At 49.7% G+C, this 26585-nt stretch overlaps 1 protein-coding gene across 1 annotated transcript in view; it reads left to right on the forward strand.

The window, feature by feature from the left end:
• Nucleotides 1-26585, forward strand: part of KIAA1671 (KIAA1671 ortholog) — a 188672-nt gene that overhangs the window by 50417 nt on the left and 111670 nt on the right. Inside the window, exons 3-6 of the mRNA XM_033098322.1 lie at nucleotides 2476-4074; nucleotides 6046-6127; nucleotides 9389-12232; nucleotides 19837-19971. Of these exons, the coding sequence (XP_032954213.1) occupies nucleotides 2528-4074; nucleotides 6046-6127; nucleotides 9389-12232; nucleotides 19837-19971 (4608 nt within the window). The 5' untranslated portion in view covers nucleotides 2476-2527. The remainder of the gene's footprint in view (nucleotides 1-2475; nucleotides 4075-6045; nucleotides 6128-9388; nucleotides 12233-19836; nucleotides 19972-26585) is intronic.

Consider the following 26585-nt stretch of genomic DNA (forward strand, 5'->3'; position numbering starts at 1 on the left):
CCTGAGGAGGTGTTTGACCACCTCCAAATGCCAGGTCCAAGTACTGCTGAGCAGGAGATCCAAGAGAAACAGCTCCCAAATCAGCCACCTTGAGTGTTCAGAAGTCACCTCCTCTAAGCTGAGAGAGTCTTCTGGAACCATCACTCCCAATTCTAGGCAGTTAACCCTCCTATTTGCCTGCTCCCCTTTATAAACTGTGATGTTTATTGCCCAGAATTGCTTGTGTGTGTGTTTCTTACACAAAACCGTGAGTTCCCTGAATGCAGGGGGCATTTCTTCTTCATCTCTGTGCACATAGTAGGTGCTCAGTAACCATGTATCAGAGGAACAGGGGAGAGTTTTATTGAGCACCTACTGTGGACTCAGCTCTCTTGATGCACACACACACATATATATATAAGGCTGCAATATTGAAAAGCTGAAGGAGCATGAGTTTGACAAGCTGGGGGAGATGCCAGCGGATGCTATTGGCTCCAAAGCTTTTGCGCCGTCTGTGCCCATATTGCTGGAACTCTGGAACGGAGGCTGTGGTCCTGTGTCTTTCCAGACCTGCCGAAACTCAGCCTGTGGGGACGAGCCTCCCCTCCCCTGCCAGCTTCTGCCATGGGAGTGTGGGGGCAGCCCAGTCCGCGGTGAGATGTGACACAGTGGGCTTTTTCTGGCGGTCACACATCCCCAGCCAGGGCCTGCCAGCTCTGGTAAGTGGGACCGGAGTGTCCAGGGGTGGAGTGTGCCTGTGGGTTCTGCCAAGGAATTTTCTTTCTGTCCTTTGAGTCCTGTTATTGTCCTGTGTCTCATGTCCAGGCTACATATGTGTCCCAGAGCAGGGTTTCAAGAGGTCACAGGGAGTGGCTCTAAAGGGGAGCAGCCCCAATTTGGGGCAGGACCCCTGGGTGCCTTAGAACTGCGCCCGGCGTCACTGCAGAAAGAATTTTCCCATTCTCAGATTCCCCGTTTCTCCATATCTCTCTGTCTCTTCTGCCTCCAACATGTCTAGACAGTGTTCTCCGGTTTGAGAAGAAGGAATCAGTTAGCACTATCGAGCGTGTAAGGAAGAGAAAATATCAAAAGCTGCCTGCCTTTCCTGCAAGCTGCTGAGTGAGTCAGAGCCGGGGGCAGCAGTGCCAGGCTTCAGGAAGGGAAGCGGGAGGCTTACATGGAACTAAAATACCTTCTACTTTTAGTCCATCTAGATAGGGGCAGGCTGGGGGCAGTTTTGCAGGGGGAAAAGGGGTAGGGTAGGGGAGGAATCAAATGCAGTGACTTGTCTGGCACTTTTTAAGACCAGAAAGGAATCAGACAGAATATTTTTAAAAGGCAGAGTTGAATGAGTTGTGGACTCGAGGTCAAGTTTCGGCTGTGTTATGTAGGCAAGTTGGGTGACCTCTCTGGGCCCTTTCCCTTCACCTCTATAATGGAGATACCCATACTCCCTGCTTCTCAGGGTTGTTGGAGGATTAATGAGAGAGGAGGCCTCCTGCTTTGAGCGAGGAGGTCATAAGCTGGATGTACAGGGGACTTACTCCTGAGCTGCAAAACGGCGTCTGATAATAATTGTACCCATCTCGTAGGGTTGTAAGGAGGATGTGATTTATAAAACACAGGAAGCACTTGGTTTACCTTGAGGCCTCACTCCTGGTATGCCCTCATTAGCTGTTACTCTTACTGAGACAGTGAAAGCAGCAGCATAAAATAGGCGTTCACCAGAAAAGAACACAAAGGCAAATAACAACTGCAGGTGGAGTAAAAAATGCAACGGCTTTTTTTTTTTAAGGCATCTGAAAGTATGGGGGAGGGGAAAGAGAAGGGATAGTGTAGTGGGGTTGGGGGCTGAGGCTTGGGTTCCCGTACCACCAACCAACTTTGTGATCTCAAGGACTCAGCTTTGGGTAGCTGTGTGAGCTGGGGATGGTCACATACCGGCTCTGTGCTTGGCGCTTAGCACAAGGTCGTGACGAGGATCCGCTGGGATGCCTGATGTGGGCAGGCTCTGGAATAGGAAAATATAAATCCTTAGGGTGATAGGAGTGAGGGAACTCGAGGATGCGGTCACCGGGGCGTATGCTGGGAACGCGTGGTGTGAGTGTGGATTCCCACTGGGTGTGAATCCTGACTTTGCCTCTTCACTTTCTGTGTTATTCCAGCCAGTCACTTGGCCTCTCTGAGCCGACTTCCTTATCTGTACAGCAGAGATAATCACTTTTTGTTTTGCAAGTTGGCCTTGAGATTAGCTGAGTCAGGGAAAGTCCTAGAGAATGTTGGCACCTTTCCCCCACCCTTTGATCTGGAAAGAACTTAAGAAATAGCCATTTAGTTTGCTTTCCTTGCCCAGAGTTCCGAGAAGTGGAGAGGTTGGCCCAAGCATGACTGGTGAAATCAGTGGGGTGCTGCTATCCAGAACTTGGGGCTCTGGTCTGCTTTGACCCAGACATTGAGTGAATTTTAAATTTCCTTTTTTCTCTTTTTTTTGAGCAGGTTCTTCTCCGTTTTGGATGTTCTTAGTCCCCATGGATCCACACCCATAACTATGGCCACGCGGGTCGAGGTCGGCTCCATAACTTCTCTGACAGGAGTCCCTGGCCTTGGGGAGATCACCCAGGAGGAGACCCTGAAGCGGACCTACTTCCGCCAGGCTGCCGACACCTCCGGGGCCCCCTCAGCACGGCTCTTGGAAGGAAAAAGTCCCCTTAGGAGCCCGACCCGCTTACTCCCTCTGCCGAGACTCGCCCCCAAACCCTTCTTCAAGGAGAAAGCCCCGGACGTGAAATCCTCCCCTGTGTCCTTGCGGCCCAGCCCAACCAGGCCTTCTCCTTCCAGTGGGCCACCCCAGGACGTGGTGGCAAAGGATCAGGGTGACAGGATGCCCAGCTTGGTGGGGCAGGAGGCGGGGAGTGGGGAGAGCCTGAGGAGAAGCTCGTCTCTGTTCAACAAGGCCGCATTTTTGCGGCCCAGCCCCAACACCATGATTCTCTTTGAAACCACCAAAGCTGGCCCTGCTCTGGGGAAGGGAGTCAGTGAGGGGACTCAAGAGGCCAACGCAGGCGTGTCTCAGGAGTCCCCTTCGGTCTCCCGGCCTGAGGTGGCCACCAAGCCCACCCTGCCCACCCGAAAGCCTGGGGGGACCCTTCCCCGACCGGCGTCCCTAACGCAGGACAGAAGGCAAACTGCCACCCAAGAGGAGACAGGCCCCAAAGAGCTTCTCTCAAAGGCCAGCAGTGTGGAGGACACGGGGGACCCCACAGGGCAGCCTAGGCCTCGCTTAAAAAGAAGGCCTGTGTCAGCCATTTTCATAGAAGCCATTCAGCCTCAGAAGCCAGGCCCAGGTGGACCAGCTACGATGGGAAGAGCGCCCCCTACCCCTCCTGAGAAGTCGTGGGTGAGGAGGCCGCGGCCTCTGTCCATGGACCTCACGGCCCCATTTGAGAGCAGAGAGGCTCTGCTGAAGAAGGTGGCTGACGAGGCTACAGCAGGTCCCACCGCCCAGCGTCGGGGGCCCGAGAGGTCCGATCCGGAGCCCCGAGTGGATGGGGAGTGCTTGGTCAAAGCAGAGGCTCCCCTTCCTGACCCAGATTCCGACTTCCTGGAGGTGGCCAAGATGAGCCGAAAACGGAGGGAAAAGTTGCTTTCTAAGCAGGTGGAACCGGGCAGCCTCAGAACTGCTGGGGGTTCAGCCAAGGGAACCCCCACAGATGACCAGAAGCTTGGGGAAGAGAAAGCTAAGCTGGGCGGGGAGCCAGAGAAGGCACCCGAGTCCCCTTCGCCCAGGCTGGGAAAAGGCCAAGAAATTGCTGAGGTCAAGAGCCGAGCATCTAATGGGGAAATCCGGACCCGGGCAGAGTGGACATCCAGGGGCAGCGTCAAGAAGCGCCTCAGCCTGTTTGGGGAGGAGAGCACCTCGGCCTTGGGAGTGGGGTCTGAACCTCCACTGGCCACCGCTGTGCCAGAGACGGAAAAAGCAGGTGTGAGCGTCCAGGAGCGGATCAAAGGCTGGGCCACAGAGAAGCCCGAGGCCAAACCGGAGGTCAGGAGGAAGGTGGGCTCAGCGCGGCCCCTGTCAGCAGATCTGACCAAACTGTAAGTGATAAAGTCCCAGGGGCTTCACTCAGTCCCCAGGTTGCCTCAAACTGCCCACCTGAAGTCCTTCCAGGAAGGGAACCACAGGGCGCCAGGCTCCATGCTGGGTATCTTACACCTCCTGTGGGTTTACCCACAGTCCTGAGAGGAAGTGGTGGTGTCTTCCATTTCTCAAGGGAGGTGTGTGCCAGCAGTGAGGCCAAGGAACTCAGTTTCCTTGTCTCTTTTCATCTTTGTACTTTATAGGGGGTGGTATTGTGCCGATTTCACAGATGCGGATAGGAAAAGTGAAGTGCCTCGAACAAGTCGAGAGCCCTGTGTCATTCCAGCTCAGCCTGTCTCCATAGCCAAGCTTTCCTTTCCTAAAGTCTGAGGACATTTCATGTATGGCCGAAACCTCTATGGATGGCCCCCAAAATAAAATCAGATGGTTCAAGATAACTCAGGCAGGTCGCCTCCCCTCTTGAACCTCTGTGTCTTCATCTCACAATACTAAGACCTTCCTTGAAGGATTAAAGTAAAGACTCAGAGACACAGTGCTGGGAATTGCTTTGCCCGTGGGAATCCCGTAATTCATTGTAGCTCTAAATGATATTATTAATCCTGTTAGTTAATAATGATTTGCTAAGCTTGCCTGGCCTCTGACATCTCTTGCTCCTTTGTTTTCCCACAAGTGGTTTCTGGGCTACAATAGGGAGATGCCACTAGGTGTGGCCACCTGCTCAGTAATGACATGCATGCCACTGGCATACTTTGCTGAGGATGGAGTTTCCTTCCAGGGGGCAGGACCTTTGCGTCGACTGCCCTCCCAGCCCTGGGAACTAGGGCAGCAGCTGGGCCAGAATTAGACCAGTGGTTCTCAGAATTTAGAATCACCTGGAAAAAATACCAATGCCTGGGTCCCACCCCCAGTCATGCTGATTCAGTGGATCTGGGGAGGGGCTCCTAATCTTGGTAGTTTTTAAAAGCTTCCCACGTGATTCTCATGTGCAGGCCTGAGAGCCCCTGAGTTCAGATAACAGAAGAAGGGGCACCCGTGCCAGGGACCTCACATGCTTTTTCCTCCCTGCGTCCTCACAGTGCCTCGGATTATTCCCATCTGACAGATGGGGAAACTGAGGCTCCCAGTTTAGAAACAACTCATGTATGGCCTCACGCCTCCTAGGAGGCTGACCCTGGATTGCTGCGTGTGGGTCAAGTTTAAGTGGTTTGGTTTCTCTCCCCTCCCTTTTCTCTGCAAGCCCCGCCCCCCACCCTGAATTAATCTTTAGGCATCCACTGCAGGGAGCTTTTCAGAGATGGAAAAATTCAAGCCCCCAAACTACCGTTTCTCTTTCTTCCCTTTCACAGGTGGGAAAACACTGTCCCCCAGAGAGGGACAGTGACTTGGCCAAAGTCGTGGGGAGAGGCAGAGACAGGCCCGTGCCCCCCACATCCCAGGCCGCCCCCTGCCCCGGAGTCCCTTGTCTCATATGCAGTGGGCTGCTGTTGTGCGTTCAGTTGCTAACAACAGCCATTAATTACCCCTTCTGGGGCATCCTCACTCTTCCCTGAATGCCCTCATGTAGCTATTAGGGCGTTGGGTAGCCTCGGATCCGCCCTACGAAAGGCCATGGGGATATGTTCATTATCCCCGCTTTATAGATGAAGAGGCAGGGGCCCAGGTGAGGCCACAAGCTCCCGCAGGCGACAGGTGATAGAACTGGCACTAGCACCCAGGTCTCTTCACCCAAGCCTGGCGCCCCTGCCACTCTGATGATGCTGTATATAAAGTAGGCTCTCCCTACCAGGTCCTTCTCAGTGGTTTGGCGACCGGAAAAGAAATGTCTTTTCTCAAAGCAAACCAGGCAGTGCTGCTTTGATGAGCTCAATGCTGATTTCACCCCTGGATACCTGAGCTAGTTACGGGCTGTGGGCTGGAGGGGAGCCATAGCTACAGGGCCATACAAGTAATGTGGATCTCTGTACCAGGTTTTCAAGTTCAAGCAATGGAGTCAACTATGAGAAGTGTTCCGAGCTGAGTGGCGAGCCTGCTAAGGAACTGAGAGAAAAGGTAAGGAGCTGTTGTGTTTGGCACATCTTGTTTCCAATGAGTAGTCACACTTACTGGAAAAAGGGCTTTTATGGTCTGCAGGACCTAGGAAAGAATCAAAAGCCTCTCATGAACAATCAAAACAGTTTTTCCTTTAATGCTAGGACATTTAAATTTCCCTCTGGCATGATGGGTTGTGATTCCCTGTTCCTTGGTGTGAAATGCTGTTTACAAATGTAACTGCCAGGTATTGGGACATGGCTTTCCTCTGTAAGAATGCCTGCTTTATTAAGAAATTATAAAGGTTAAAAATGTTACCAGAAACCCCCTCAGTTTCCCTCATTATGGTCCCTGCTTCCTTCCCTACTCTGACTCGTCACCTAGCAAAAGGAAGGAAATTACCAGAAATTAAATTGCTCAAAAAGTATTTTTATTTAGTCCGGTTCATAAGAAAAAGGTCATAAAATAACTCCTAGGTATTACTGGTTTGTGGTTGATGCTTTCTGCAGAGTTTTAATGTTTGAAAAACGGCTTTGTTGAGGCATAATTGACATGGGGTAAACTGCACATGTTTCAAGTGTAACAAGTTGATAAGTTTGACGTATATGTGTGCACACCTGTGAAACTATCGTCACCGTCAAGATAATGAAGCTTCCAGCACATGCAAGCATCCTCTTTGCGATCCCTGCCACCCCCCTCATCTGATCTGCTTTCTGTTACTCTAAATTAGTTTGTGTTTTCTAGATTTTTCTGTAAATGGAACCAGTGCTTTTTTTTTTTGTCTTCCTTCTTTCACTCAGAATAATTATTCTGAGACGTATCAAATTGCAGTGTGTATCAATAGTTCCTTCCTTTTCATCACTGAGTAGTATTCCATTGTATGGGTAGACCACAGTTTGTTTATCCATTCACCCTTTCGTGGAATTTTGCGTTGTTTCCAGTTTTGGGGCCATTGCAAATGAAGCTGCTCCGAGCATTTGTGGCAAGGTTTTGTAGGGACATCTATTTTCTTTTATCTTGGGTTAATACCTGGGATTGGAACGACCGGATCGTATAGTAGGCATAGGTTTCGTTTTTAAAGAATCTTGGGCAGAGTTTGAAGCACCAGAGCTTGGTTCCATGCCCGTTTGTACATTCCCATGGTAAATCCTCCACAAAGGGGAGCTTGCTCTGAACAGCAATGCCCCGTGCTCTTGGGGTTGGTGATTTGTCCTGCTTTTTTTTTTATCATTGGATCTTCTGAATCATTTCTTTAAAAATGGTCATTTCTTTTTAAGTAAAGTGCTCTGTATTCACATCACAATCCTATAGTGGCAACAACAGAAAGAATAAAAAGGGCCGTGAAGCAAGTTGGCTGAAATGTTGATCGCCATTGAATCTAGGGGATGGGTTGAGGTGAATTTGTTATTTTATTTGTAATTTTGTATATGATTGAAATCTTTCAAAAACTGAAAAGTTAATCAAGAAAGCCTTGCTTTAAATGGGATGAGATTTCATCTCTATAAAAGACTTTTCTTTCAGTGATTGTTTTTTTATTGTGGTAAAATACACATAACACAGAATATACTCTTTTAACTATTTTTTAAGAATAATAAGTATATTTTTAAATTCAAAAAACTAAAACACACACACACATATATACAGACATACACACAATAATGCAAGGGGAATGTTCTAGAAAGTTCTTCCAGGATATACTGCCCATTGGTAACAGTTGTTATCCAGGAAGGGGACTGGTATTTGAATGAGGGAACTAAAGGACTTGAGCTTTGTCTATATTGTTTAGATTCCTTTACAATGAGAATAGATTCGTATATTATTTATACAACATTTATGTAATAAAATACAAACAAAAATTTTTAAATCAGTATATTTTCAAAATTCTTTAATGGCATTCTATCATCTAGAGTAGAGATTAGCAAACTGTGGTCCTGCCTGCTTTATAACTATTTAAAAGTGAACAGTTCAGTGGCATTCAGTATATTCTTAATGTTGTACAACCATCACCACTATCTAGTTCCAGAATTTTTCATCACGCCAAATGGAAACCTCTTGCCAAGTCGCTTCCCCGTCCCGATGAACTCCTGTCCCTTGGCAACCATGAATCTATTTTCTGTCTCTATACACTTGCCTATTCTGAATATCCCATATAAGTGGAATCATATAACATACAGCTTTTTGTGACTGGCTTCTTTCACTTTACATAATATTTTCAGGGTTCATCCATGCTGTAGCATGTGTCAGAACTTCAGTCTTTTTTATGGCTGAATAACGTTCCATTGCATGCATCCACCTTTTGTTTATCTGTTCATCCACTGATGGATGTTCGGGTCGTTCCACCTTTTTAATACTGTGAATAGTTCTGCTGTGGACATTTGTGTGCAAGTTTTTGTCTGAATACCTGTTTTCAATTCTTTTGGATATGTACCCAGGAATGGAATTGGTGGTTCCTATTGTTAATTCTTTAACTTGTTGAGGTAGACTTATTTTTAACAGGAAAAAAAAAATTTAATTACTAAATGATAATAATGCGCATATTATAAAAGTTGAACAGAACCGAAGTGTGTAAGATTAAAAGATGATGTTCTCATCCTCATTCCTTCTTCCTACCCTTACTCACAGCGTGATTTCCATTTTCTTTCCACTGTTCATCTACACACACACACACACACACACACACACGCACACAGACAGTTTTTAAAAATGGTATTATATTATAGACACACTGTTCTGCACATTTATATTATAAATACACTGTTCTGCAGTCGGCTTATCCCCCCCCAACCCAACAGTGTTTTGTGTGTTCGTGGATGGCACAACATTAGAACCCACCCCGTCTGTGGATCCAAGTACCCGTGTGGTATTCCGTTGTCTGGATATATCAACATTTCTTTAGCCAGGGCCCTTTCAGATGGGCGCTATCGTGGTCTGTGTTCATTTGCTTTCACAAGCAGTGCTGTGTGACCTTTCTTGTTCATGTAGACTTGGGCTCGTGGGCAAAGAGGGAATCCTGAGAGGAAACTGGCTGGATTAAAGGAAATGAGCATTTTAACATCATGACAGATATACTGAATTGTCCAAAAGTCACAACCATGTATGTTTCCTCCCACCATATCCGAGAGTGTCCATTTCCCCACCTCTTCACCCATCCTAGATGGGTCCCATCTTTACATTTCATGGTGTCTCACCGTTGAGATTTTAAAAGCAGCCATTTCAGTGACCTCACCTCTTCCTTTCCATTTCCAGTTAAATTGAATTGTTTCTTCTTTTTTATTTTTTCAGCAAAAAGAAGAGCCTGGTTTGGACGGAGGATCTGCTCCAAGAAGCCCCTGGAAGCCCGGGACACTCCGGGAGAAATGCAGGCAGACAGAGCGGAAAAACAGTTCTCACGGAGTCCCCGACAGCTGTCGCAGTGAGAGCTTGGTGGGGGCCCTGAGGTCGTCCGACAGCACTCCAGAAGACGACGGAAGCTTTCAGACTGTGAGGGCCACCGTGTTTGAGCATCACGTGGAGAGACACACTGTGGCTGACCAGTCAGGACACTGTCCCTCGGCCACATCCCCTGCTGATTTGACCCACATCTCAGAGCTCAAACCCAGGCCCGAGAGAGGCTCGAGGCTGGGGAAAGACACGCCAGAAAAGACAATCCTCAAGAAAGAGAACTCCAGGTGGTTTGAAAACCTTGACACAGAGAAATTGGGACAGACTCCCCTCTTGAATGGTGACCCCAAACAGTATCACATGCCTCTCTTGGAAAAATACCCTCTGGGTGAAAAACGCAATAAAAACCCCTTACTGAAGAGCTTGGAAAACCATCCCACGTCACAGAGGGTTGAGCCCAAGTACGACATTGTGCACACGGTGGGGGAGCGTGCACATAGTGAGGCCGTCCCCACAGTGTCTGAGGAAAAAGCTGTGACGCTCCGAAGTGGCAAGTCCCGACTCTCGCTGAAGGGGAGGCAGCTGTCCCCTGAGGTCACCCCTGCTGACCCAGAGGGTAGGCTGGACAGTCAGGCGGGGTCCGTCCAAAGGGCCAGTTTGATTTGGGAAGCTCGGGGGATGCAGCAGGTCAGTGGGTCCAAGACTGACTTCCGAGAGCCAAAGGACACATTTGGGGGCAATTGCCTGTCGCCCAAGTGGACAGGTGGGGTGTCTGGGAACTGGCATAAAGCCACTGTGGTGGTCAGTGACGAGAAAGGCTTGGAGGTGGCTTCTGAGGTCACCAGTGAGCACTCGGCCAGGCCCTGCGGCCCTGAGGTCACCTGTACGAGGACCGTCCAGGCAGCTGCCAGGGAGCCGCAGCACCAGGGGACTGAAGGGTCTGGGAAGAAGCCAGGAGGTTGCATTTCAGCGGGAGAAAGGAGTCCCCCCCAGGGCTGCCCTCGGGACCCGCCTTCCAGAACGAAGGATGAGACCTCTGACTTCCGCGCACGGCCACGTCCTGATGGGCTTGTGCAGAAAGGATCCCTTGTTGTGACAGCCAGTGAGGGCGAACTGAGGCCAGCCGAGGCCCGGGAGCCTGAAGCCAGGATGCGGAAGGTGAGTCCCACGGACCAGAGACTCGAGAAGTGGAGGCGACGGACTTTACCTCATGACGTGAAGTTTGATGAGTTCAGCTTCCTGTCTCCAGAACACTCTTCAAAGGTGGAGCAGAGATGCACGGATTATCTGAGCCCCACCACTGGTGCCTTAAGGAAACCTCAGCTATCCCATAATAGGGTAGAGGCCCAGGAGGGGCACCCAGGTGTTTCACAGGACCCAGCTCTAACAGGAGTCAAGCAAGGGTCATCTGTAGAACCCAAGGCGACATTTTTTGCAGTGACGTATCAGATTCCTGATACTCAAAAAGCAAAGAGTGTTGTTAAGTCGGGGCCCCAACACTTGACGGAGCATTCTAGAAAAAGAGCTCCACCTCCATCTCCTCATCCTTTAACATCTACCTTGATTTCTCTTAACCCTGAAGAGCTGCCGGAGACCATGGGCAATAAAATCTGGGCTCAGGGCAGAGAGCGTGACAGTACGAGCTTTTCAAAAACTCCAAAGCCATCTGATGCCCCATCACCTCTTGGGGATCGGACTCTAGATCTTTCTACTGAAAGAATCATCGATGCCGATGTTGTATGGATTCGTCGGCGACCAGAAGATGGCACTGGCTTTCAGAATGATTGGAAGGAGAGTGGGAACAAGACATCGCCCAGCAGCGCTCCCCAAATGACCCCGACTTTTAAAAGTCACCCGAAAGCCAGTGATGTGCTGGTCAGAAGGAAGACTGAGATGGTCGGCGAGACAGTCCCAGGGAAAGTCAAAGATGTCTACAGATCCAGTGTCCTTGACATTGATGCTCTTATGGCTGAGTACAAGAAGCAGGAGGCTCAGGAGCTGATGGAGGGTCCGCCGGCAGAGCCCAGCAGCTCGTCTCAGGAGAGGCCAGGCCAGCAAGGCGGGGTGGAGCGGAGGAGGAGGAGCCTGAAGGAAGGGCCTGAAGCCGAGGGTCTCCGGAAACCAGCCGGTATTGCTGAAACGAACCCCAGTTCTCGTCCTGGCTCAGGCAAGCAGCCACTAGAGACCCCGGGGGCAGCCACGAACACCAAACTCAGCCCTCCTCTGTGGGCTCTGCCACACTCGGTTCCTTCTGAAAAATATCAAGGGACCTCTTCTGGTTCTGGGGGTTCCAGGAAGAAAATCTCAGAAATCACTGAGGATGAAACAAAGGCCTTTGCTGGTAAACGTCACAGTGTAAAGGATCAGAATTACTCGACTGAGTCAAAGCCCACCACCTGGGAGGGTCCGGGCAGTGGAGCCAGCGCGTTGCCCAAATCCTCCTCAGTGGACCAGAAGAAAGGGACTCCAAGGAAATCCATCAGGAAAGAAGAAGAGGGCCGTGTGGCTCAGTGGGGTGACCACCCACGAGACTGTGGAAGGTCACCACTGGATGTCAAGAGGGCCTATTCAGAGAAGGGCCCTCCTGCCAAAATCCGAGAGGGCCTGTCCATCATGCAGGAAGCCAGAGAGAGGAGACAAGAGCAGCCCAAAGGGAGGTCCAGTCTCCCCAGGGAGAGTTCGGAGGCCGAGGAGACCAAAATGGGACCCTGTCGCCGGGAGTCAGGGACTCGAGATAGTCGGAAGGTGAGTATGAAAGCTGTATCAGTGTTGTCAAACGTTGGTTAAATATGTAGGCCAGGGGTCTCAAACTCAGAATCTACGTGGGTCAGGTGGATATGTAAATGAGTGGAGTCAGCCTGGGTGTGAGACTCTAGGGAATGGTGGGGATTGTGGCAAATGGACAGCTCATGCCTTATCTGAAGGGGGCAACTGCGGCTCAGTTCTGGCTGGTTCTTGACAAGTGGTAATGGTGGTCCTGAGATGGCAGGTCCTATTTATCAAGAGAATCTGAAAAAAAAATCCAGATTGCTAGGTGTAATCCCCCTACTGTGAAATGAGGCCAGCTTATTAAAAAATGCTGTTCACTCCCACAAAAACCATGTCTGCTGGCTCCATTTAGCCCGTGGGCTACCAGTTTGAAACCTCAGGCCTAGAATGATGATAATAGAAGGTGTCGTTGATGGAGCACCTGCTGCATTGCAGGGTGTTGTATCAAGTTCATTGCAGGGTGTTGTATCAAGTTCATTCTCGTATCCCAGTATTCAGCATCCGGCTTGACATTTTGTGAACATTCAAGAAATATTTGTTGAATGTGCGAATGAGCCATCTTATGTGAGCCTCATGACAATCCATCTTTTGTGGATTGGGTTTCCACAGAAGCAGACCCTCACAAGCAGTAGTAGTTTTAGGAGGTAATCCCGGGAGGAGTGGTTGGGGAGTGGAGATTTGAGGCAGGGAAGGGAAGGCAGGTGCCACTCTGGACAGCTGACACTCCTTCTCACTGGAGACCCGCGGGAAACAGCATAGATCACCTCTGAGCTATGCTGTCCAAGGGGCAAGGAACCTGGAGTATTTATTTTCTGGTTTGCTTCTGTCCTAGCCTGAGGCTGTTTCTGGGGCTATTAACTTTCCGACTCTTCCCTCCGCACTGGTGCCATCCTCAGTGGTGGAGAGAAATGATCACACAGCAGCACACCATCACCACTGGTGTGTACTGGAGTGTTGGGACCACAATATCTGCTGGGTTATGATCATGGTGTACAGATGGAAAAAACGGAGGCTCTGAGAGGTTAAGTAAGTTGGCCCAGGTCACACAGCACCAGGTGGCAAAGCTAGTGTTTGAACCCCAGTCTGGCCTGAGACTGACTCAAGCTTTCAAATAAGCCACTTGGTGATGGTCGAGGAACCATGAAGGTGGGGAAGAAATCTAAGGCATGAATCCCGTCTTCGGGAAGCTCTGGAGCCCAGTGGGGAGAAGGGACACAGTGATCCACGGCCAGGAAATAATATGGTGCAGAGTGTGGCACTGGAAAAGAGGCCCAGGAAGGCCTCCGAGAGGAGGTGCTGGCTTGAGCCCACCCCTGAGGGGTGGTTTGGTTGGGCTGAATAGGGGACGTGAGGACATTCTTGGCAGAACAGCACGTGCACAGGTTTGGAGGTGGGAAAAAACATGGCATGCTTCTGGGGACAGTGTGGAAACTGACTTAGTGCCACCCCCTACCCACCAGGGTCCAAATCCTTCCTCGGCCACTGAGGGACCAAGTGATTAAAGGCAAACCCTTTCACTGAGGGCCTGAGCCTCAGTCCGTCTGTAAAAAGAGAAGAGGGGGTCTGACTTGGAAAAGGATGTCGTAGAGATGAAACAGTAGGATTATGCTTAAGGTTAAGGTGGGTAAGTGGTGGAGTCTGGCTTTGAACTTACGTCTCTTCCAGTTACCACATTCAGAATTGCCTTTGAGTCTCCACTCTGCCGCTTACCAGCTGTGTGTAAGCAGTCACTTGCCCTCCCTGAGCCTCCGTTTCCCCACCGGAGTTACCAGGGATCCCTACCTCAAAGCACTGTCCTAGGCTGAATGGAGATAAAGCACACAAGTTGGGCTAGGCACCCAAGGGGTGTGGGTGCAGGGCCCGCCTGTGGCTTCTGCCCACGGGCTCCTAGAGGAGGGATCACCTCTCCCCACCTCCAGGCTGTTATTGTGGGAACGATGGGAGAGGGAAGAGGCCAAGGAAATGTGACACTTCAGCTGTTTGCCAGCGCCTCGCTCAGGGGCTCTGCTGGCAGCAGGAGAGTCTGGGCATTGTGGAGGGGGCCCCAGCCTGGCCTTGGACACCCGCCCAGGGTGCGTGGGCCCCAGGACTGCTGTTGTCAGGGGATCTGTTTCCTCACTAAGGATTGGAGGGCTTTGGACCAGCTCCCCGTTTCTGTTCTCTCCTGCCCAAAGATCTTTGGTTCATCTTAAAAAAATAAATAAATAAATAAACAAAAGCAACACAGAAGTACAACATAGTAGTTGTTGAAAATTCAAACCTTACGTGGTTGCGTAAAAAAGTGACCCCCTCCCCCCTTGAACCCCTTCCCTCTGTCATCCCCCAGATGTCACAGTTTTTGATCCTTTGGGACTCTCCTACACTACAGAGTTGCTTATCAATCATATATGTTCATTATTGCAAATGATAGTGAATGCCTGTGTAATATTTAAAATATTATAGAAACATCTGGTTTAGAAAGAAATTCTCCTCAAAATGATGCGTCTGGTCCATAAACTGGGGCACACCCTTCCAGGCCCATTAGGGCTTCTCAACCTTCGGCAGTTTGCCCCCAGAGCCCATTTGGCAAAGTTTGAAACACTGGACAAGTGTTTGCTCCTGGCATCAGTGGGTGGGGACCAGGGGTGCTACTCAACACCCTACAAAACACAGGATGTCCAGAATCTTCCAGCCCCAAAATACATGTAGCTCCAAGGCTGAGGAACCCTGGACCAGAGAGAGAGAGATAGGTAGGTGTGTACTGTTTTATGGAACGTGGCAGTATGCTACAGAAAATATCACAATTTGCTTTTTTTTAAAAAAATAGTAAACACACAGAATGTATATAAATCACCTTGTTATGTTGCATGGCTGCAAAGTTTTTTATTATGTGACCGAGCCCCAACTTTTTTATCCGGACTCTTGTTGATGGATATTTAGGTGGGTTTGAGTTTGGGGGTTGGAAGCAGGACGTCAGTGAGCAGCTTGATGTGACTCTTTGCTGCCTTGGGTGAAGATTTCTTGAGTCGCAGCCAGTTCTGCTCACGTACCCAGAATGGGGAGAGGTTGTAATTAAAGCAGTCCCTCCTCTCTCTCTCTTTCTTTCTCTTTCTTAACAAACATTTACTGAAACTTTGTCCCCGGCCCCATTATCGTATTTCATTTAATTAAATTACTTATTTTACTTTCAAAAGAGAATATTTTCGCGTGGCTCCAAAAATACTTAAAGGTATAGAGTAAAAATTCCCCCCACCTCTCATTCTCCATCCTTCCCTTCCTCCCCATCCTGTAATCACTTATAGTCTTTTTTGTCCAGATTCTTTCGAGTTTCTTTCTGAAAATACAAGCAAATATGAATGGATAGTCATGTTTTTGTCTCCCTTTTCCATAAAAGAGAGCATTCTGTACGAGTGGTTGAAACCTTGGTTGTCTGTGGCAGGAACTGTGGGAATCCTAGAAGATAGCAATGCAGGGGACTCAACCCAGAGCTGTTGGGTTGGCACCTCTGGGGTGGGGCCCACCTTTGTCAGTTTTAAAAGCTCTCGTGGAGAATCTCGAGTTGAGGGTCTCTGCCGATCCCACAGAACTGCCACCCACCTTTTTCTCGTCAATGCATCTTGAAGAGTTTTTGGATTCAGCCCACGGAGTGGCCCCGTTCCTTCAGATTGCCGCACGGCACACGTGGCTGAGAGTTCCCATCTTTTAATATTTACAAACCTTGTATGGACATACATACGTCATTTTGCACGTGCGCAGGTACAGCAGGTCATCACCTAGCATTGTTTCGTGCAACGTCGTTTGGTTATAATTGTCGATGAGAGGAAAAAAATGGCTCCCCGGTTGGGGCGACGGTCTGTGGAGTTTGCAGGTTCTCCCCATGTCTGCCTGGGTTTTCTCCCACATCCCAAAGATGTACATGTTGGGTGAACTGGTGCCTACATTGTTCCCGTCTGAGAGAGAGAGAACGCTGCCGGAAGAGGCTCTGGCCACCCACCACCCCGAATTGGAATAAGCGTGTTGGAAAATCATTATCTTACTTGTTTTGGCTCATCTTTCTTAAATGTATATATAGTTCACATTTATTTCCGTGCCCAATATCAGATGTGTTGGGGCCCTTGTTTAGAAGCCGGGAGATGTTTTGTGACTGGATATACATATGCCAGGGGAACATAACTGTTGTTTATATCAATCGGCCTGTAGTACAATGGGTTTCATTGTACCTCGTTTTACTTAAAGTCACAGTTTCCATGAGCCTACAGATGACGTTAGGTGAGGACTTACTGCCTATCCGTGGGTTCAGGATGACGATTGCCTGTCTAGGGGTGAACGCAGCTGGCATTTTGTAGGACCTTGCCAGCTCACCCTGCCTCAGAGCTGTACCAGCTTGCATCCTCATCCCCAATGACAGGCCCCATTTCTCTCAGCTTGCCAGCTAGGTGTGTCATCAGACTCTGAAGCTCATGTCCCTAATAAGTGTCCATCGTCTTGTCATGTGGATGAGGCCATTTGTATTTCCTTGTAACCCACTTGTTTATGTTCTGCCTACTTTTCTTTTGGGATGTCGGTCCTTTTCTCATTGAGTTCTTAGAGTTTTTTTTTATTAGGAAGACGAACGCTTTGTACTTTTAGGATTGGATTTCTGCCTGAAACAGCCCTGGACTGCAAATTGGGCAGACCTGGGATCAGGTCCTGGCTTTGTGACTTACAAGCTGTGTGACTCTGGGCACCATGCCAGACCTCTTTGAGCCTCGGTTTGCTCATCTTCAGAATGGGGATCCTGCCTGCTTCATGGTCTTGTTGGGGATATATCACAAAATAATGTGTGGTCAAGCCCTTGGCCCAGGGCCTGGTGTGAAGGAGGCTTGAGGACGTAAAGGGATGCGCTTCCTCTCTTCCTCCCCTCATTTACTACATTTAATAAAGCTGCTGACCCCAGGCCAGGCTCCGTTCTAGACAACAAGGCTGCAGACAGGGAGCAGCCCACTGAATCAATCAGCCACTGGCCACATGTGGTTATTTATAAATTTAAATTAGTTAAAATTCAGTAAGATTGAAAACTTCAGGACCTCAGTTACACTGGCCACATCCAAGTGCTTAAAAGCCACTGGCAGCTCATGGTGCCTGTATTGGACAGACCAGACTGAGGATTCCTCCATAATCACAGAGTGTTCCAGTGGGTGTCGCTGGTCTAGGAGGCAAACAGAGCTCAAGCGAGTGAGTGGGTGGGATTGTTTGGAGAGTGGTAAGTCCTGGGGAGACAGAAAAAAGGAGTTGATGGGGAAGTGAATTTAAAGGGGCTCGTTTCAGGGGATGACAAGTGCCGTCCGAGTGATGGAAGGGATCCAGCCAGGTCAGGATCTGCAGGGGGAGGCAGGAGCAGCAAGGGAAGATGCCCCAGCATGCCTGTGAGCTGGTCTTGCAGATGCTGGAGGGACCCCAGTGGGAACAGAGGGTGCTAGCTGGAGCTGAGAGGGAGAGGTGAGCAGGGTGTGGACTGAGCCCATGAGGGTAGAGGTAGGAAGGCCAGCGAGGAGGCTGCCGTGGTCCTCAGACCAGAGTGGTGGTGGCCGTGCAGGGGATTATAGCATTTGGGGGGTGCGGGGTTACAGCTTTATTGAGGTACAGAGTCGTCCCTTGTTTTCCGCAGGGGATTGGTTCCAGGACACCCTGCAATACCAAAATCCACGGATGCTTGAGTCCCTCATATGAAATGATGTAGTATGTGCACCTTTAGGAACTGCGAGACTGTTTTCCAAAGCAGCTGCACCATTGTACATTCCCACCAGCGGTGTATGAGGGTTCTGATTTCTCCGCATCTTCACCACCACTTGTTATCATCTGTCTTTTGGATGGTAGCCATCCTAGTAGGTGTGAAGTTGTAGCTCATTGTGGTTTTGATTTGCATTTCCTGTTGAGCATCTTTTCATGTACTTATTGGCCACTTGTATGCCTTCTTTCGAGTAATGCGTGTTCAGATCCCTTGTCCATTTTTTCCATCGGGTTATTTGTCTTTTTATTATTGAGTTGTAATTATTATATATTCTCCATACAAGTCCCTTATCAGACATGATTTTATGATTTGTAGAAATTTTCTCCCATTCTGTAGATTGTCTTTTTATTTTCTTAATGGTGCCCTCTGAAGTATAAACGTTTGTCACTTTAATGAGGTCCAATTTATTCTTTGGTTGCTTGTGCTTTTGGTGTCATATCTAAGAAACCCTTGCCCAATCCAAGGTCGGGAAGGTTTATGCCTATATTTTCTTCTAAGAGTTTTCCCGTTTCAGCTCTGACATTTAGGTCTTTGATCTATTTTGAGTTGATTTTGGTATATGACGTGAGGGTCACAGCATGTTTCAGCTTTGTGGAGGAGGTGGAGAGAAAGAGGAGAATCGAGGGCGACCCCAGGGTCATAGCCTGCTCAGCTGGGTGATAGGAGAGGTGGAGGAAGGACAATTTTGGAGCGGAGGAATCGCGAGGCCTGTTTTGGGCATGTGCAGTCTGAGATGAGCGTGAGCACTGAGTGTAGCTGTTGCGGGGGCAGTGACATCTACACATCGGGAGTCCCAACACGGAGAGACAGAGTGTGGAGTTGTCGGGGTGTAGAGGGGATTTATTTAAAGCCATGAGGCATTATGAGAGATCCCCAAGGGAGTGATGTAGCAGGAGCAGAGAAGGCTCGCTCTGTGGCCGTCCTGGGGACACGCCTACCTTCAGACATCCCTCTGAGATGCGGGGAGGCGGAGTAGGGCCGGCCAGGGAGGCAGCATGAGAACCGGAGAGTCTCATAAGGCATCAGAACAAGAGGCTGTGAGGCAAGGGATCAGGAACCCAGACCTGCTCTTCCCTGATGCTGTGTGTTCTTGTGGAGGTGCCTTCCCTCGCTGGGCCTCCCTTTCCCTGTCTGTGCGGCGAGACTGTGAGACACGTAAAATCCAACTTCTGGAGTCCCGTATTTACTGGATTGTGAATTTTTCCCCTGTGTGTAAGAGTGGGAAAGAAAGACAGGATTCGGACTAGTGTATGTAGTACGAGTATGTCCTATTCATGTACCATTTCTCGATATATCTGTGTATATGTGCATGTGCGTTTGGATGTATGGCGAGATGTCTAAAATGAGATTGCCAAAAGTTACCAGTGGCAGTAATGAGACTGGCTCACGTTTCTGGAGGGATCCCCACTTGGGTGGCGTGAAGGAGACTGTGTGAGGCCAGCCAGGTGCCCAGGACTCGTGCACGTCCGTCCCCTGGTGGCAACACTGTGTCATACACTTTCTGTGTGCGGTCCCTTATTTGGTTCTCCCGTGAACCTAGAAGCTGAGTAGTAGTATTATTGGTCTTTTTGCACATGGTCAAGGCTCAGAGAGGTTAAGGCACAGTTATTAAGTATCTGAGGCTGGGCTGCACGCAGACTTGCTGATCCTACATATTACTGCTCATCACTGAGGCCGGCCGCTGTGTGTGGCGGGGGGCAGGGGGAGGTTCTGGCCCTTTAGTTTTCTTCTTGGCCCTTTTAGGTGTAGAATGGACTCACGTGGTGTGACACATTCTTTCTGTAAATGACAAAGCCCTAGTAAAGTCCTTTTCTTGTGTTCTGTGTTTCAGGTGCTGTCCTGGGACCCGGGGAGGGAGGACGCCCTCCAGGATAATGAGCAGCCGCTCCGGCAGGTGTCACCTGTGGCCTTGGGCCCCCGGAGAAGCCACAGCTTCTGCAAGGACAAGAGGAGCGGAGCCTTTGTGGTGAGTGGTACCGGCATGGCCGGAGTGGAACTCGCCGGTGGCGCTGGTGGTGGACCACCACTGGGAATTGGCTCTATGGAGAGTCAAGGCTGGCCCGGGGGCCGGAGGTCGAGGACAGGCAGGCACCTGCGTGGCAGTCTGCTGTTGCCTGATTGGCTCTGCTGCGGTTCTTGATGTGGTGGAGAGGGCTTGGTGGCTTCGCCGAGGAAGCCTTCCTTCCTCTCAGGTTTCCGGCCCACTACAGAGAGGTAACCCCAGCTGCCTGGCATGGAGCAGTTAAGAGAACGTGTGCTGGGGTCCAAAGGGCCTGGATTCGAATCCCAGCACTGTCCTTTCTCAGCTTCTTTGAGCAATTGACTTCATTTCTCTGCACTTTAGTCTTTTTACCTGGAAAACAGGATCATGATTCCTGACTCTTTCATGCCATTGGGAGGACAGTGTAAGATCGTTTGTAGGGCCCAGCACATCATAATTTGGACAGGGATATTTCTGCTTGGTCTCATGTCTCCGAGACATGGGATCCTCCAGCATTTAAATCCTAGGTCCATTCTTTCTAGCTTTATGGCAAGAACTTCACTTCCCTGAACCTCGGTTTTCTCCTTTGTAAAATGGGGTGAAGAAGATGCCCCCGGCAGGGTCTGTGCTGGGACCTGCCAGCAGAATGGCTACAATAGAATTACAAAGCCTGACCGTAGGGCTGGGGTGACAGAGCCCGACAAGGAACTCGGACCGTGGCGAGATTTCTGCAGCCCCGGAAAGCTTTCCCAAGTGTTCAAATCTCAACCACAAATTCACACACATTTGAAATCTACCTGGTTTTTTTTTGTTAAATGTTCCCTTCCACTGATTTCTTTCTTACCCTTTTGTCCATTCACTCTCAGGTAGCACCGACTCAGCTTATCTGATTGTACTTGAACTTGTGTGTGTGTAAAGACAAAGGTTACGGAGAGAAAAGCATTTAAAACCTGTCTTTATAGTCTGCTTGCTGGCATCCTCCCTGGTCTCCTGGCTCCTCCTCTTCCTCTCTGTCATTGAGGAGCCTTTGTCCTTGGAGTCCTCGAGTGGCTTGCCTTGGCGCTCTCCTTCTGGCCCCTGAGGCCCCTGCCCCATTGCTGCCTGCTTGATTTCCTCTCCTGCAGAGGTGAATGGATGAGGCTTACCCTGGATAAGGCAGGGTGGAAGACCTCATTTCTCATGCTTGCAATTCTGGGAGTGGCCACCAGAGGGTGGTGATGTTCAGCTCACTTGATGGCACCAAAACCTACCTGGGGAGAACCTTAGCATTGGGTTCTGGAGGCTGAAAGAAAGAAGTGGGTTCACGTTCCTTGGACAAGTGACTTGATGGACCTCCTTGAACCTCCGTTTTTCATCTCTAAAATGAGGATGGTTCTATCTGGCCTCAAGAGTATTTTTGTGAGCAGTAAATGTGATCACTCAGCACTCAGAAGAGTAAATCCTCAGTGAACGCTTTGGCTGCAGTGGTTGGTTTTCCTTCTTTCTAACCCTCCCCTTTCTCTTTCCTTATCCTCTCCTCCCTTCCTTTCCCTTTCCCCTCCTCGCTCCCCCTTTTCCTCTCTTTCCCTTTTTTCTCACCTGGTCCACCTCTCTCATTATAAATGGGGAAGCAGGCCTGCAGAGAGGCCTGACTTGTAGCCCGAGTGACCCGCCAGGTGGGGACTGCCGTCCTGAGCCCTTGTCCCTGCTGGCTGCCCCGACTCCTCTGGAAGTTGGTTAGACCTGTGTTTTGTATTTTGTGAGGCGTTTGACGGGGTTCACTGATAAATATTGTCGGCTGTTATTCCCACACTGTTTTGATGAATGACTGTGCTTTTGGTTTCCAATTAAGTTCAAATTCAACCCCTTTTTGAGCCTGTGTCTCAGGCCTTGTCAACCTCCAGTCCATCTCCATGTTAGGTAGTATGAATTTTGCAGAGGAGGAAACTGGGGCTCAGAGAGGTTAAGCTGTTTGCCCAAGGCCACACAGTTAGCAAGTGGGGAGCTGGAATGGAAACTGAGCCTGTTTCACTTCCAGCCTTGGACCTGGGCCCTTTCTGCCATGGGACTGTGTTTTTGGCCTGTCACCAACCCCTGCCAGCCCCTCTCTTCCCTTGAGCCTGCAATGCTTGGTGTGCATTAGCCCACGAGGAAACAAGACACCCTGGGCCATGTGGCTGAGAATGTGATATTTTTCCAGCCCAGGGTTGGCTGCCAGCTTTTCTGCGGCAGCCATCCTCTGAAGGGCTCCTGGGACTTGCCAGGGCTGATTTGCATAGCCCCGCCCACCCCTGGCTGAACCACAAGCTGGTCAGACCCTGAGCGTGAGGTCCTATGGTTTGGCCCCGTCACTGCATAGAGGTGAACAAGTGAGTTTACCACTCAGGGCTTCTCTTTTTATGCTCTGTAAAATGTGGAATCTTAATAATAGTAATACTTGATGCAGTGCTTACTGTGTGGTGTAGGTACTGATATTATCCCCGTTTTACAGGTGGGAAAACTGAGGCTCAGAGCCATAGTGCCTCTCCCAAGATCTGAGTCTGGAGTCCTAACCATCTGCTGATCTTCTCACTACTCTACTTTGTAGGTGGGAAGATTGAGCTGAAATGAGACAATGCTTATAAAGTACTTAGTGCCTGCTGAAGAGTAACTCCCTGATAAATATAACCTGCTATTATTATACTGATAATTATTATTTGCTATCAGTGTGTTAGTCTACATTCTCTTGAAGAGCTACTGGTGGGACAGGAAGTCGTCCCCAGGCTTAGGAGTTTTGCGCAGTTGAGGAAACTGAGGCCTGGTGTGGGGAGGTGTCCTGGGAATTCTGCCTTTCTGACTCCCTGGCCAGTGCTCGCTGTTCTCCCTCCTCCCCTGTTCCTTTCAGGGGTACCCTGAGGTCCTTGGGTTTGTGTAGCAAATCTGAACCCCATGCTGGGCCTACCTTCTGCCCCCATCCACACCCTCTTTTCCCCATAAAGTGAGCCTTTGGTCTGCACTCATGCAGGGATCATAAAACACAGTGACTCAGTTGTGGACCGTGAACCTGGGTCACAGTTTGCCCCAGAGGCCCCGCCCATGACCTTGAAGGCACAGCTTTATCAGCTGTGGGGTTCCGTGCAATGGAGCAGGTAGGTGGGCCTCTGGTAACTTCGAGAATGTTCTCCCAAATCCCCAAACCCATCGGTCGGTGTTTGCTGGCTCGTGTAGTGATAAGTTCATCCCTTGTGGGCCTCCTGTGCACCAGGTCCTGAGTGAGGGGACCCTGGAGATTCTCTCACCCAGGCCCCTGGGTTCACAGTCCAGGTGTTCACAGTCCAGGGCATGCCTGAAGGTGGCCTGGGAGGGTCTAGTTAGGTGATGGAGGAGAAGAAGGGGGTGTTCAGGGAGGAGGAATAGCACATGCAAAGGTGTGGAGTGGGGTGACGCCAGAGGCGTGTTTGGGGGAGCAGTGAATAGCGCACTTAGGCTGAGATGGAGTGTTTGTGGGTTTCAGTCTTCCTTTGGACTAATATTAATATTTATCTGCATATCCTAGGTGCTGTGTCGGCATTGGGCTGCACTTATGGATAAGACATAGATAAATAAAAAGGTAGATGCGTAACTGCAGGGGGTGACAATGGCTGGGGTTCACTGAGTACTTACTGGGTGCCAGATACCATGGCACGGACTTTATCTGCATCCCTTCATTTAATTTGTTCAAGGTTCAAAGCCTCCTTGGGGCGGGGAGGGGGCATGTCTCCCGGTGAGGGATGATGGCTCACAGAGGACGGACACTTGTGGTAAGTCGTGAAGGGTGAACAGGTGTTTGCCAGGTGGGTGTGGTCTGGGAAGAAGTGGTTTGTTCCGGAGGCGGCAACAGCCTGGGCAAAGGTGTAGGGGCGTAAAGCTGTACTCTGTACATTGAATATATTCCAGAGTCCAGGAGACGGCCTGCAGTCTCTTTTAAACTTGGCTTTGATGCATTCTTCCTAGACACCCTGGGTGTGTGCTTTAATGCTGAGTTCAGACTTTTTCCCCCCTACGTTTCTTGCTGATGAAATTGGGGTCCTTGTTTCTGAGGGGAGTTGCCACCTCTGGGCAGCTCCGTGGTCGTGCTACCATCTTTGTACAAGGATCTGCCACGGCCTTCATTGGAAGTTTGAAAGCATTTGGACCTGGTGCCTTTCTTATGATTGGAGAATGGGGGAAAATATTCAGATTCTAATGACAAGACTTGTAAATTCTTGTGAATGGAATCAACCTGAGATAAGAAGGAACTCTTGAGGTCACCCCCAATGGACGATGCATCACTAGTTCTGGTTAGAGATTCTCTTTGAGTTCTGGTTGGTTGACTGGGTGTTGAAATGGGAAGGAAAACAATCAAAACGAAAGACCACACGGGAACTGCTAGAAAGAACTCATCAAAGATTGTACTTGAAAGACACGTTGTGAATTAAGATATTATGGTTTTCTTATTTGTCTAGATGTGGACCCTCCTTCCCATCTCCTAGTGGGAATGTTTGACATTACAGTGTCAGGCCTGTGTTCCTGTCACGTTGAATTGAACGTGTATGAGGAATGTGGCTCTCTGGCCTAATTGAAAGAGCTAATATGCCTCATACAGCGAGATGTCCAAAGGGGAGGCTGCTGGCTTAGCTCAGTATCTCTGAGAGTCTCTTGGACTTTCCCTCATGCTTCGTGCCTCATGGGCCCAAAGTGGCTGCCACTTGCAGGCACTAGGTTTCCTTTCAGGCAGGAGGAAGTGGGGAGCCAGAAGGGCTGCGTTAGTTGTGTCTGCCCTTTGAATCAAGAAAGCAAAATCTTTTCCCAGAGCAGCCTCCAGGAGACCTTCATGTATCTATATCATGGGAAGGGCCTGGATCCCATGGCAACTCCTAGCAGCAAGAGAGTCTGGGAAAGTGAGTGTTCAAGTCTTCTAGCCTCTCTCATGGAAGGTGGCCGAGTTGGAAGTGGCCATTGGTCATTCCACAGCCAGCAGTTGTATTACAGTCTGAAAGGAGATGGGCATTGTCGGGTCCTTCACAAGAAACCCTTGGGCCTCTAAACCAGGGTACAGGACAAGAGAGAAAATCTGCCTGGTGTCTGTACGTGTGACGTGAGCTGTGTGCTGGACACTGGGCTTCTGGGATAGGAAGACGCAATCCTCGCCATCCACGGCCTCTAGCCTTCTGGGGAGCAGGGCTCAAGAGACAGGCCCAGTGGAAGCTGGGTCAGAGGCCAGAGTGACCGTCACTCTGTCTGGACAAGTCAGGATGACGTGCTGGCCTTAGGAACATGAGTGTGGAGCTGAGTGGTGAGAAACGGGACAGTGTCCTGAGAAGGCCCTGGAATCCTCTGACAATGGCTAATTCCATTTGTTAATTGCTTCTTGTCTTTCACTGCTGGGTTGAGGGCTAAAGCACACCAAGTAACATATATTTCAGCTGATTGAAGTTCCTTTGCTGGATGAAACACCAGCCAGACCAGAAAGCTTTTATTTCCTTCATCTTAAAATGCAAATGATCCATTGTAACTGAGATTTTGTATTGGGAGGATTTTGTATTCACCCATTTACCCAGCTATCGCTCCAACCACCCACCCACCCATCCACCCACCTACCCATCCATCCTCTACCCAGTTATTAATACGTATGAAGCTCTCAGGATATAAAGATGAATAAAATTACTTTCTGTCCTCAGATTACTCACATTCATAGACTATAAACAAAGTAATTATATAGTCCACGATGATCAATATTGCTCATTCATTCATTTATTCACCCAGTCATTCAGATATTTACTGAGCACCTATTATGTGTCATGTGCTATTCTTGGCCTTTCAAGTGCAGTAATACGTATGGTTCCTGCCTTCCCGGAGCTCATACTCTAGTTTGGGGAGACAGACATTAAACAAGGAGCCAGACTCAAAAGCAAGAGACTCTCAGAGGGTCCCAAGTGCTACGTATGAAGAATACAAAATAGGGTGTTGGGAATCGAGTGACTAAGGAAGAGGGTGGTTGGGGGCTTTGTCATATGAGGGCGTCAGGGAGAGCTTCTCTGAGGAGGTGACGTTCGAGCTGAGACCTGAAGGAGGAAGATCCAGCCATGTAGAAGGATCAGAGGGAGAGCATCAGGCAGAGGGAACAGCAAGTGCTGAGATCCTGGGCTTTGTTGTGTTTAGTGGTCCTGCTACTAAGGGTAAGAATACTGATGGTGGTGCCCCTGGGGCTGGAGTGCGGGAGTTGGCAGGGTCACATTACACCAGGCTTTGCTGGCCTCTGTAAAGAGGCTGGTTTTGGGTAAGTGCAGCCTGCTTCGGTGAGTGCAGAGGAGGGAGGTATCAGAGCATCTGGAGGAATCCAGAACAGTGTCAGAAGGAAGCAGGCTCAATGGGAGAAGGGCTTTGCCAAGAAGAAGGGAATCAGGTGAGCGGAATGGCGTGTGCGTACATAAAGAGGCATAGGAGAACGTGAGTTTTTCCAGGAGCTGCGAGGAGTTACCTGGGGACTGGTGGGGATGAGGCAGAAGAAGGTTGACAAGGCCCAGGATGAGAAAGACCCTCAGGGTCAGAAAACCGGGCCTGCCAGGAACCAGGGAAAATTAAGGCCAGGGCACCCACAGCGGTAAGGCTTGGAGCGCCCT

This window comes from Rhinolophus ferrumequinum, chromosome 25, assembly GCF_004115265.2.
Source record: "Rhinolophus ferrumequinum isolate MPI-CBG mRhiFer1 chromosome 25, mRhiFer1_v1.p, whole genome shotgun sequence".
Classification (NCBI taxonomy): Eukaryota; Metazoa; Chordata; class Mammalia; order Chiroptera; family Rhinolophidae; genus Rhinolophus; species Rhinolophus ferrumequinum.